Raw genomic sequence first — 13,947 nt, 5'->3', positions numbered from 1 at the left:
ACCACACACACATACTGTGACTTCCCAGAATTTTTGGCCCAACCCCCAAAATTTGGTATGACAGAAATGCCCGATAATTTCCAAAAAACTTCAGCAATAACATAATTTAGGGGTTTTTTTAACAACTGACTTGAGAATGGAATTCTATTTCAGAACTTCTATTTTTCACGTCTTCTAAATTTATAGTGTTTTTGTACATAAAGAATGATGACAAACTGTATCAAAATGAAAATCAAAATAATAAGGATGAGAAATGCCTGACTGAAGGCACATCATCTAGATAATCTGCTCAGACGATCCTTTCAACTTTACCACACCATCCAGTTGTTACAAAACAAGCTTTTGACAAATTTGTCACGTCTTCCTCATTTTAGACTGCAAACTTCTTAAGGATGGGACTTCGTTATTGATTTGCACGATTCCTTGCATAGCAAACCTGCTCTCATGAAAGTCCTTTACATGCTATTTGGATGTAAATGCAGTATGAAAGATTAAAGCCTACACACGTGAAAAAGTATCACAGAGAGGCAAAGTACAGCTTTTACAGATTTTATTTTCCTCTTTTAGCAGGTTTTTCTCAGAATTTTATGGAAGAATGACCAAGTATGCCCAGTTAATGAGCGACAGGGGAAAAGAGCATCAGCCACTCTCAGTTCACTACTAATCACGTTTGAACACACACAGTCATAAAGTCTTGCAACCACCACAGAAGCCGTCTTGTCTTTCTCCTAAAATGTCATATTCAATAAATACCAAACATTATTACAATTCTTTATATAACATATATATATATATGTTTCTCTTCTCCCTTCTTCCTCCATTTTACTAAACACCCTACTGAGATATGAGGCATGTCACCAATAACTGTAGTCCAGCAGTACATACAAACACTACAATAAAAACATGCAGGCTAGAAAACACACATGTAAGCTGAATAATTTATAGCCATAATCAGTAAAGGTAGAATTTTGCATGCATAAATTTATATCTATATGATTAAATTAACAATGCTAGTGTTGGTAGTGTTCTAACCTTCACCAACTTTGCAGGTAGGAACCTGCTCCATTGGTAAATTCCAGTAGTATCTTATTCAATAAAACCCCATAATAATACCTGTCTTGGAAAAGTAAATGGTAAGGTGTATTAAAAGCTTGAAGAGTCTGACTATTTTCTACTTTAAAAAAAAAGTATCTTTTAGCTTATTTCTGTCATGCTTGTTTTCAGTAGCATGTCACAAAAGGCTGACAAACGCCAATTTCTACATGAAGTACACATCCACTGACTCATTTAATGCTTGACCTTTCAGGTCAATTATTAAAACAAATCCCTTTTTACTAGGGATGTGCTACTTTGTGAAGAAAAGCACGTGAACTAGAACCTGTGTGAGACACTCCGAAACTTTCCAGGAACTTTTACCCCTGCAATTTTCACTTGTAAACTACCCAGGCTAAGATGCCTTGCTCAGTAGATCTACACAGCAAGTCTTTCAATAACAAACTGGGCACCAAAAAACATTTCTTTACAAGCCAAACCTTTTCTTTTGCCAAGATGATTATTGTTACACAATCCTTATGTAAGTATTAACAATTGCAAAAGAACAGGCTGTCCATAGGATGCCTAACATCTATTTTCAGTTGAAACAGAAGTCAGCTTTTTCTACAAATAATCAGCTCTGCTGGATTCATTTTATAGTTACAGGACAGCATCTAACTTTTTATGGCCTATACATTTCTTGCAAGACAAGTGGATCATATTACTCGCTCCTTAAAAAAATAAATTTTACTTATTCGTTAAGTACGACCATATGTAACACAACTGCAACATTTTCAGTACATAATTCTCTTAGTATCTGAAAGAAAATGCCCAATGATAAATTCAAGAAGGCCCAGTTCTGTTTAATTTACCATCAAATATACAGAATACAGCAACTACTTATGTGGCAATTTCTTTTGCAGTGTTAATTATGTAGCTAACAGATACAACTACATTATGCAAATTATAGAGTAACTTTGGTCTGAAAATGCAATATGGAAGACAGCACATGAATGCATCCCTGCTGCATCTTTGACTGTTATTTACTTGGATATTATGGATGAGTAATGCAACTTAAAAGGTCATATTTTTATAACCCTTTAGAAATCAAGTTAAAGACTCGAACACAAAACTTACATATAGTAAGCGTCCAAGAAAAGCTCAACCCATGAAACAGATTTTATCTAATGTTTCACACAAGGTCAGATCTGTGCTACCATCAGTTTCAGCATCCTTACTTAGCTCTGTTTCACTCAAAATGGCTGTTGACCTAACAATTTTGTGCAATCGCCCCATTGCATTGGTTATCCTGATTCATGTAATAGCAAGACACGAGACTCTCAAGCAGAAAAACTGTAAAAACTGTTATTAGAAAAGAATCTTAATATTTAACATCATTAAGTCTTTAATAATACTGGTTAGAAATCTCACTGCACTGCTTCTAAAAGGGAAGCTGAAGTAGAAAGTTTCAGAATCCTTTCTTTGCCACGAGTTTTCTGTCTTTTTTTTTTTTTTTTAAATAAAAATCACCTTTCTCCCTTCCCAAGACAATATTCATTAAAGACCAAATACTATCTTTGAAACAAAAGGATGATGCAAGTCATGTGCTTTACCTAGAAATTATGTGGTAACAAGCTAAGAGGATTCCCAACAGCCCCACACTCATCCTTCATGCACATCAACATCTCCACAACATCCTTCATGCCTTTCTAAAATTGGAATATTTGTAGAAGGGGATGATCCAGATTTCTAACTTTAAAAGCCCTATGGACTGTCCAGTTTAATCACTTCTTGTAAGTGCTGCATCGGCTACAATGTTCTGTAATTTCTAGGACCCTGCATGTTGCAGCTCATATGACTCTAGTTTCGTTAGCAGGATTTTTGTCAAAGTTTTAGCTATAGATGCTCTTATCTAGCACATAGGCTTTTTTTGCAGGGGTGGTTTTTGGTTTTTTGTGTTTTGTTTTGGTTTTTTTTGAGGCACCAACTAGTAGACAGAATTCTGTAAAGAAAAATGAGGCTCAGCTAAAGATTTCTAATCTACAGAAAAGCATTTGATAAACGAGAAATTAACTACTACTTATGGGCAGACAGAAATTCACAAAAGAAGGCACAGCCTGGGGAAGACACCTCATGCACCCATGCACCCACAGGCTGAGGGCTGCCTGACTCAAAAGCAGCTTTCAAGAAAAGGACCTGGGGATCCTAGTGAACATGCCTCAAAAGAGAAGGTTTGGGGGGGATCTTATCAGTGTGTATAAATATCTGATGGGAGTGAGTGAAGATGACAGACTTCTTAGTAGTGTCCAGTGACAGAAAAGAGGCAATGGACACAAACTAAAATACAAGAAATTCCACTTAAACAAAAGAAAAACTTTTTTTTTTTCTGGGAGTGCTGTCAAACACCGGACCGGTTGACTAGAGAGTTTATCAAGTCTCTATGCTTTGAGATATTCAAAACTCAACTGGACAATGCCAAGAACAACCCTGCTCTAGCTCACCCTGCTTTCAGCAGGGGAGTTAGAATCATAGAATCATTTAGGCTGGAAAAGACCTTTAAGATCATCGAGTCCAACCGCAAATCTAACACTGCCAAGTCCACCACTAAACCATGTCCCTAAGCGCCACGTCTACGCAACTAGATGATCTCCAGAGCTCGCTTCCAACCTCAGCTATTCTATATTATTTTGAATATAAATTTTATTTTTATGAAGTGATTTTATGAAGTACAAATTTGGCAACTATAACACATCTTGCTAAATAAAAGCAGTTAGCCTAATGATTAGTTCAGAGTGGTTTAACTTGCAGCCCACAGTCTCAATCCAACCTGCTGGCCATTCCAACTATCTGTCTTTTCCCACAAGTGAAGGGATTACACAGTTTGGGCACCAAACAGCCAAAAATCAACCATACCCACCCTGCACGCTAGTGGCTAGGTAGAGATGTGGAAAAATAACATGATGCCCTGGTGGTATGCAGCCTAGGGATGCTCCATAAACCATGATCGCTACAGACAAAGTTTATAGAAACTTTGGTTACTTGCTGAACTAGGATTTGGTAGACTTGATCCAACCTGTAGCTTTGCTACTGGCTTGGAGCATGACCTTGAACTAAAGATTTCTCTCCTAATGCCTGTGTCTTCATTAGGAAGACACAGATCAGAAAGCTCACCTCTTCTGTATATACTTCCAAGAGTTACAGACAAAAAAAAAAAGTATTTGGTATTGTTATTTAAACCATCTAGCATCAATATTTAACAAAATGAGGTTGTGGGGTTTGGTTTTTTTTTTGTAGGGACTTAGAGTATCTTTTGAATTGCCTTTATGTTTTTATGGCACTTTTAGCATGGAAATGAGGAAGAACAACATTTCCTCCACTGCCTCCCAAAGCTCCATATAAAAAGCATGACTTCTTTATATCACTGATACTTCCGAACATTTGGCTTTGATAATTTGTTAATCAAGAGATTAAGTTTAAATAAGACTACAGTTTCAAGGTAAAGAAAGCTCCAAATGGAATTAAGTCTTGACTAGTTAAAGAACAGATTCTAAAGAGAAGCTTAATAGCAAATAAGAAAACCAAAAAGAAACAAAATATACAGTAATGTATGATTCCAAGAGTTGTGTAAGTCATTGCTATATCCCCTTTAGCTGTTACTCCTGCTCTAAATGCTTGTTATTTACTTTTGTTTGTTCCAGTATGACTAATCCTTTGTCACAAGCACGTTCTTACTGAGAGATAGTATCTGTGCTTTAGCATTACCTGGTTCAAGTACTCCATTTATAAGAAAGTCCCAATTGTTCAAGCAGAAACATTAAAGAAAGTATTTCCTTTTCACAATTCACGAATCTTACTCAGCACCCTGACAAAAAAAAAACCCTGAACTCTTTCATTCCCAAATCTCTCCTGCATTAACAGAGTATACAAGAGCACTAGCATGCATTTTTCTGCTTGTGTTCTTAGAGCTTCTCAGTCACATTTTTAAAGGAATTCCATCTGAAACATCTCTGCCCAAAACATTCAGTTTTAAGCTTACTCTTGCATTTGTTTGTGAACAAAAACAAATCACTTAAACATATTAAATGGAGAATGGCAGCTACCTACTCCAGTTTCAAAAGTCCAAACTTAATTGATCATATAATCATTTGCAAGTGTTCAGCATCTCATACAAAAAATCAAGAAAATGCACATGAAGTGCTAACTGGTGAGGCAAAGAACTGAAAAATATAAACTTGCATCTGGAACTGATCTTGGCAAGAATTTCTTAAGCAGACAAACAATACATGTAGCAGTGTAAAAACAAGGTCAACATAAGACCCTTTCCATATTCTGAAGGGGGTACACTGACCATCAAGCTATTTAGTCTTTTGTTTTCTCAGACAGAGCACAAGTTCTGTCCTGAATCTGAGGTAAATCACTGGAAAGTTTTAAAACCCATTCCTACTTCAGAATAATTGGAAAATTTTCTAACAAAAGCTGATTAATCAGAAAATTGCAACTTGTGCATTCTCAATGTATATTTGAAGTTAGATACACTACCTTGAAGGCTGAAGGTACAGAGAAACCAAATGACTATCAATTTTAACATTGGGTAAATCGTGTTAAAACAAATAAAAATAGTATTGGTAGTGTAATATTATTTATCAATTGCTGCTAAAGCACGTAAAAATTCTGAAAAACCCAGTAAGTCTTAAATAGTCCTAAAGAATTACCATCCTGTTGTTTCCCTGGCTAAAGATCAAAATATTTAATCACTTTCCACAGGCTTTATCTTGTCCAAGACCTGTGCCTGTGGTGCATTCTGATCACTTGCTCAGCTGGTTTTCTGATCACTTTTTTGGAGGTAAGGACCACTGGAAATAAGTATATGACTCCACAGGAGTGAGGCTGGATTTGATATTATGCTGTTATCAGTTGTATTGGTTTTGCTTGCTTCCTGTCAATGTTAGTCTCTATATTTCTAGTTAACAAATATGTTTCCCTCACCCTTATCTAAAGGAGTTTTCTGTAGTTAGTGTGAGATTGGAGTGTTGTAGCTGCTCTGCACCCATTCCTTGGACAGATGTATCTCAGGCATGCTAAATCAAAGGACTTACTTTACTTAATGAAAGTTACTTGTACAAGGCACTATTAGACTTCCCTTTACAGAAACCGTAGATTTGTGTAAATATACAGAAAGGAAGTAAGTTTTACTTACTTAAGCAATTCCTATACAATCAATTCAGCTCATAATCTGTATGAATGCAGTTCATGTACTTGTATCAATTTGGTTGTTTCTGATTCTAAATAGCTATATTGTAATTGCTTGGCAGACTACTATAGAGGACTTCAGAGAGATGCAAAACGGTCTAAAATCAAAAGAAAAGACTGCATGTGCATTATAAAACTGGAATGTTTTCCTGAGATTGTCAAACACTGAACAGCAGTCTTTGCTACTCAGGGTGAAATGTTGCCCTATTTAATAATACAAACCCTTGAAGTGAGGAAAATGAATCATGTTTGAGATGACAGATTTTTTTTTATATCCCCTTCAAAATACATGCATTGTTTGTCTGCTTACAAAATTCTTACCAACTAAGATCAGTTCCAGATACAAGTTTATATTTTTCAGTTCTTTGACTCAGCAGTCGGTACTTCGTACACTAAGATACAGCAGCCAAATTTTACAGCAATTGTGGGGCATTTCAGTACCTAACTAAGAAATACCAATGGCATTATGACAATTTCTTGTTGTAACCTTTGCTGTATTTCTTTTCTACTTCCCCCACAGTTAAGCATACAGATGGTAAAGCAGCACTTCAAATATACCAAATACTATGTTTGACTTTACTAATTTTAAGCTTCTGGTAATTTTTCTTCTCTACAATAATGAACACACTAAAAGCTGAGCAAAAAGCAGCGTGCAGTAATAAAAACAACAAATAGAAACATGAAAACATATATAATACTTCATTAGCCAACTCACAAGCTGCATATTCTTGCACACAAGTAAAGCTGCTGCTGGAACACAACTCCCGGGTTTCTCTCCCAATTTGAGTCCCAAAACTTTGCTTATCCTCTTTTAAATCTGATTAAGCACTCAAATTTTGAGTCTGATGAGTAAGATCTATTATCCAAGTACATGCACCCAATAAGTATGGATTATAGCAGAACTCATAATAGGTTCTACATTTGTGGTACAATGTATGAAGTTAGTAGGCAGAAAGGAACTGAAAATGGTTCAAGTGATCGAAAGGAATATACATCTCTGTTTCTAAAGCTTGCCATTTTCATGCAAAATCTTATAGCACAGAATGTTGGCAGTTAAAATACAAATGAACAGATGTTATCTGTCCTTCTACATGCCAAAAGTACTGACTATACCTCCACTTTCAAACACGTATTATTACTTTTTATCAAGCACAAAACAAAAGAAAAAATTTTTGGAAGCTGTTGGAAAGCCAGAACATTCTAATATTAATTACATTCACTTCAGGTTTTTTTGTTTCCAATGTTTTTCAAACTCATACTTTAACTTTAAAAATCCATTTGTTTTTTCCAGCAATTTACAAGGAAAAAAAGAAAAATATTATCATCTTCAAGGCTGTGACATCTTAATGGAAACTTAATGGAAAAGTTGTTACCGTTAAAATTGCAATAGTCTATCTCTGACTTGATTTCTGATTCTTCTGATGATAGATACGGGTTTACTAACTTTAGACACCAATGCAAATCCACAACTAATGTACTGTACAATCAAATGATGCTTTTCCATAAACACAGGCTAAGAAAAAAAATAAAGCTACAATTGTCTAAAAACATTGTTTAAATTACATGATTTATAATACCTCCACAGGATTCTTACTCAAACATCATACAATTGAGCAATTTATTCAACCTTTCACTTCTTGTAATATATAAGAGCAGAGGGGAAAGAGCATTCCTTGCCAACTGGCAAACTAATAGCACTGCAACAGCTAACAGGGGTGATAATTTTTCTTTTACCTTGAACAGTAGTACAAATCAAAGTTTTTAAAAGCAGCCTATTTCTTCCACAGGAAAAAAAAAAAAAATTACTTCAATATCACAAATAAAAATAAATGCCTATAAACCAGAAAAAGTTACAAATGAAATGCCTCCCTCCCTCCACTCAAGCTATTCTACCTATCTCAAAGCATAACTGGTCCCTCCAAACCAGGGTCTTCTTCAAAACCACCACTGTCCATATCAGTCAGATATCTTCTTCCTCCTCTGCCCAGTTATCTGGGTCTACTTGAGAAGGAACAAATAATCTCTGGTTTCTTATCCTTTCAAATGAGCTTCTTGCCTTGAGAAGCTGAAGATTTCAGCCATTTACTTACACGTGTAGTAGATATTCTGTAGAAAATGTGCAAGAGACACGACACTGGCCTGAAAATCTTCCAATTTAATTCTGGTTGTTAGATAAATAATAAATAATAACGAGAAAGAGTAAGAATTGCAGTATAAGACCAAGGGCTTACTTTGTTCAGCTTTAGCATATGCAATTATAGCAACAAATGAATATATTTTAGAGTGGTAGTATTTCTGAAGCCTACCATCAGAAAAAGATTTCTCGATTTTAGAGAAAAAACCAGATTGCTTGTTATAGTCAGATTACAGAAGTTTAAATACTTGATGCAAATGAGAACAAGACCAATTCTTGCAATAGAAGAAACTGTGTTTACATTTCTTTTCCAGATATTTGTTACAAAATATTAACCACTCTTTTTCCATGTGTCGAATTTCATGTTTTTTTAAACAAGAGCCATAGTGCTTTCCAACAGTTTTCATACATATCTGATATAAGCAAGAAACAAACTAAGTGCATTTGATGACTCTTTCAACACTATTTACTATTCAGTTCTGGCACTGTGAGCAAAATTGAGTTGAGTTTCCACTGCAACTGGTTTACTATCCATTTAATTAAAAGGTAGACTGCATAGTAAAAATAATTAGGATATTAATTACCCTCAGTGCGGCAATATTTAATCTCTCCTGTCATAACCACACGACAAAATTTTAAAACATGTTGTAGCACGAGCATAAACTGTTCTAGGTGTTGAAAGACATTCAGGCTCAGTCTTACAAAAGCATTTATGTGCAGAAGCATAAAACAAATTCCCCACTGATAATCCTTTAGACAGCCAGGTTTGCACCCCTAAATTTCCCTAGGTATCTACACTCTGCAGGGGTGAGAACTCAAGAGCATGTCCCATCATAACATTCTCTCTAACATGCTCTGCCTCTGGCCTTGTGAGTTTGTCTCTGCGGCACTACAATTTCAAAAGGTTTACAGAGCACCTCTCCCACCCACCCCCTTCCTCTCCATTCCAAAGCCCTGATGGTCAGCACAATATTGTGGGTGTTATGAAATGTGGATTTTATTTCTGTCTGGCTATGGGCAGACCATCACCTGAGTCCCAGCATTCAGCATGAGATCATAATGATCTTTACTGAGAAAGCTGACTGTCCCAATTCAGTTTCTCAGATCATCAACTCTTCTGGCTACAGCTGCAATGCTACTTTGGTAGATCACTGTGCAATTGCAAAGAGGACATACGTGCACAAGAACTAGATGGTTGGCTGAGTAAGTTCTGCGTATGCTTGGCCTGGGCTATTTTATTTTGTCATTTGAGCCCCAGGAAGCCCTTCAACCATGCAAACGGCTTCTTTAGACACTGCCACGATAGTTAGTGTAGTGGCAGTGCCTAGCTGCACCACTTCCTCAGTTGGTCAAATCCAAGGTGAGCCTATATATTCTCCGAGTTGCTCTGTAAGAAGTTATCTTGAATACGAGAGCTAACCAGCTAAGCCACTGGTACTGTCCAATTACTTGCACATGGGTTTTTTCCTACTGAGTTCCTTAAAATGTCCTGTATAAGACGACATATGTTGGAACAAACATACTGCTCAAGGAAACAAACAAGCTACATTTTAAAGAACTTACCAAATTTGGTGTTGGAATACACAATTCAAGAAACCTAGAAGTTAGACACAGGAATTCTCACAGTAAACCTCAACACATTAATTTTATAGATGCTACTCATGTAATCAGCATAGACACAATTATTTAGGAATTTAATATCTACATAGCTTCACAGATATTTTCTTTTTATCCTACAATGAAAACTGAGGCATGCTACATAATCAGTAAGTTTTTTCAAAAGTCTTTACTATCTCAGTGCACAATACTTTTTGCTGTCTAAACCACATCAACAAATTCTACTGAATTACATAAATGGGATACTTAGCACCCATAACAGTGAAAAGGACAGTCATTTCCACAGATATTTGGAGAGTCCTACTGCTAGAAAAGAAGTGCTTGCAGATTATGATTCTTTGCTAAGGAGGCGGCATATTAAATTGACTTTTATCTTGTGGTTCATGTGTGGCATTGAGTGCAACAAAGCAAAGTTGTTAGAATTTCTGTTCAGGGCATCATTCAGTGACGCATCTCTTTTAATCACATTTTCTAAACAGTTCTATGAGTCTAATTTACAACACTGCCACCATATGGAATGAGTATTTCTCAACAAAGACGAAAATCCTTTCAAAATTTAATTCCTTTAACAAGAGACTGCTTCTTTAATACCACCAAGAGAGCATTGTGATAGTACAGACACTAAAAGAAGTCATAAGGTTTTAAGAGCACTTTCTTCAGACACAAGATGCAAAATACCATTATTCGAGACATTCTTCCACTTCAAATCAAACAGGAAGCAAAGACATACATACAAGCTAACCCAAACATCTCTTCAGTGTATTAAGAAGACAACAACAGCTCAATTTTAATAACACCATCACTAAAAACTGTAATTGCACCATTATAAGTGAACACTTTTTCTTCTTTCCCCTCAGAGAGTGGGCTGTAACAAAACCTATATGCAGCTACAGAAGATGTTGCTGAGCTGGTTCAGTTCCAGCTCTGAAGTGGTTACATCCAGTCAAGCAGTATCTCCACATTTGGCAGTTTACGCTTTGCTTCAAATCAACATTCAACAAGTTGACAGCGTGATGACATCCATCAGTGTCTCAACCATGGGCTGAACTTACTGATCTTGGTGTTGTACCTAACTCCTGCAAAGGTGACCTACTCACACACCAGCAAGCTGACGAAATTTATGACTAGCCAAATGACTACAGTAAGAAAAATCCTCCTGTTGGTTCTACCTTATATAACACAGACTGGCAGTAATGGTAACAGGAAGCGCTTTTCACTGCAGTGACTTTTTGAAAGCTTTGAAGTTGAATTTATATTTTATTTTGTTATAACAAAGGTCATGACACAACTACATTAGGGAAAGGATTATAGGCTCTTCAGACAGATAAAACATTGTTCAGTGTGGAAGAGCTGACTACTCTGTGCCCCAAAGCTTTTTGGACATTTTATTTCACTTCGTTTTCTGATATGCAAGGAAAAGATCACTATTAAATTTGATGTGATGGAATTCTTCCATGGTATAGTATAATTTGAACACATTAAAACAAATCAAGACTAACCAAAAGACAACAAGTTTAAGAATTCCAATAATTAAATCAGGTATGTTGCTATTTATTTCAAGACAGATTTAAGAAAAGAATGAATAGCACTTCTTATGTGGCCTGTAAGCCACATACGATCCTCAGGCTTTTACTCCTTAACACATTATGTAGAATTACCTTAACAGAAGTTCTTTGGGTAGTTTTTTGTTAATAAGGGCTTCATCATTATTTGAGAAAACCTAGAAACAGAAAGAAAAAACATCATTTAAGACGACCAACAAGAAAAACAGCTTTTAGAGAGTCTTTTCACCTTCTACTTAGGTGCTTAATTCTTTTAAATTACTGTTAATATCAAGTTTTCAACATGTTAGTTGGTAATACTATAAAATTATTTCAATATACACAACAGGGCCACACCCATGCATACACCTGCTCCTCCCTAGTGCTAAGATTTAACTGCAAAAAATTGTGGAGCAACTTAATTATCATTAAACAAGCAATCAGAAGCCACACTTACACCCCATAAAGAAGTGGTTTAGGCAGTAGTGAAACTTCTAGCAATAGCAAGTCACATACAAAGATGCACTAGTTGCACAGTCCTAAAACTGTCCCATTACAGAAAACAGAAACCGGACACTTTCCAGTTACTCAGGTTCCTTCCTTCACTGTCTACAGTGTAAATACTTTGGCCCAGGTATGTAAATATGGATAAAATATAACAATCTAAAGATTTAAAGAATTTACTGCCACAGATATGACAGCAACTGCTATATAAGCAAGGGAAGCACCTCAAGAAATGCTACAAGACAAACTGAAAATACCTCTCACCCAGAACTTCATATCACTAACACATCTCCTAAGAAAAAGAAAGTGGAGAGACTAAAAGAAAATGCTCAAGGGAAAATGCAGGCAATTCTAAGATTATATAGGAAAACGTTTCCACAAAAGGAGAAAAGGATCAGACAACAGTTAAACAGAAAACTAAACAAAGGAGATATTGACCGGACTTACAACTTACTGTAAATATTTAGGTTTGAGAAATTTTGCCAGAGGAACACAGCAATAAACAAAACAGAAGGTGAATCAGAATTTAAGGAACCATGTCATAGACTGGAGGAAGTCAAAGTCACAAGCACTGACTTCCCCCTATAAAGAGAATACCTTTATGGAGTCCATTTGCTGCCCACGTTACCGGAAACAAAAGCTAGAAAGAGGGATCCAAAATAGCCAAGAATTTTCTGAATGCTAAAAGGTAAATATGAAAGCCACACAAAACAGAAACGTGAAAAACAACTGGAAGAAATCTTTCCCCTGTCCTTCACTAAGAATATGCTGTTCCTGACTCAAGCATCAGGGTATATTACTCCTTGGCCATCAACACATATCACATACTTGGTAACTATTTGCTTTGCTTCTTGGTTTAAAAAAAAAAAAAAAAAAAAAGGAAGCTCAACAAGAGGTGGTTCTGAAAAAAGGTACATCAAGCAAAGAGTGAAAAAAAGCTGAATATAAGCTTGGCTCTGTCTTCATAAAAAAAGGGAGACAGCAGAAACTACACATCCGGGAATTCTGAAAATATCTCCCTAACAAACACTCTAAGATTAGAAAACTTGAATTTCCTTCTGGCTGCTGTCAAGAACTGGTTTTCTCTTCCAGTACATCCTAGGCTGATTTCAGGTCTAACTGCATACTGCTGTTTCTCGATTTTGACACAACAGCAAAAGCCACTTTCTTCACCCACCACCTTCGTGCACAGTTATCCACATATCTAAGAACAATAAAACTGTCAACTCTCAGTAGGACCAACAAATTTAATCACGCTTCCTTTTCCTGCAACTGGAGCGGCACAATTATTCACGGACTGGTGACTGTAGATGTTCAAAGCATAAAACACCTATGCATATACATTTCAATAGGACAATTCTAGTTCCTTCAGAAGAGAGACATTCTTGGCTTTAAGCAGTTCCACATGGCTGACCACAGGTTCAGGTTTGCTCTGGTTCTGCTTTCATCCGATACTCGTTGCTGTCAGTATTTTCAGCTTTTACACTGAAATACACTATGTACATCAACACTGGTTTTAGAACTGGTTGACTGCTTCTGAGCTTGGCAATTCATAGACTTATGAATTATCTGCATGTATGCCATTTTAATATTATATGCTACTCAGTTTCCAGCTTATAGCCTGAAAACAATGGTATATATTGGGATAATTTCTTAGAAGAACAATCAAAATGCAGGTCTAATTGTGTTTATTGCACTACTCATTCAGCAAAAGGAGACATATATGCCATTCTCATAGAACTTAAGATCACTAAAGAGTGAAGCGGGGGAATATTCTTGTGCATTACAGGTTAAAAAAAAACTAAGTTGCAAAAAAAAGGGAGTTACCTCCGTGAAAGCACACAAGGTCTGCAATAGAACAGACGAGTA

General features: G+C 36.2%; 1 protein-coding gene across 1 annotated transcript in view; it reads right to left on the bottom strand.

The window, feature by feature from the left end:
* Positions 1 to 11,753, bottom strand: part of FBXL2 (F-box and leucine-rich repeat protein 2) — a gene marked incomplete at its 5' end in the record, with an annotated part of 41,107 nt that extends 29,354 nt beyond the window's left edge. The window contains one exon of the mRNA XM_009587850.1: positions 11,692 to 11,753. Within this exon, the coding sequence (XP_009586145.1) occupies positions 11,692 to 11,753 (62 nt within the window). The remainder of the gene's footprint in view (positions 1 to 11,691) is intronic.
* Positions 11,754 to 13,947: the final 2,194 nt, after the last annotated feature.

The sequence above is a fragment of the Fulmarus glacialis genome, unplaced genomic scaffold (genome assembly GCF_000690835.1).
Source record: "Fulmarus glacialis isolate BGI_N327 unplaced genomic scaffold, ASM69083v1 scaffold10111, whole genome shotgun sequence".
Lineage (NCBI taxonomy): Eukaryota > Metazoa > Chordata > Aves > Procellariiformes > Procellariidae > Fulmarus > Fulmarus glacialis.
This window is presented reverse-complemented; position numbering and strand designations above follow the sequence as displayed.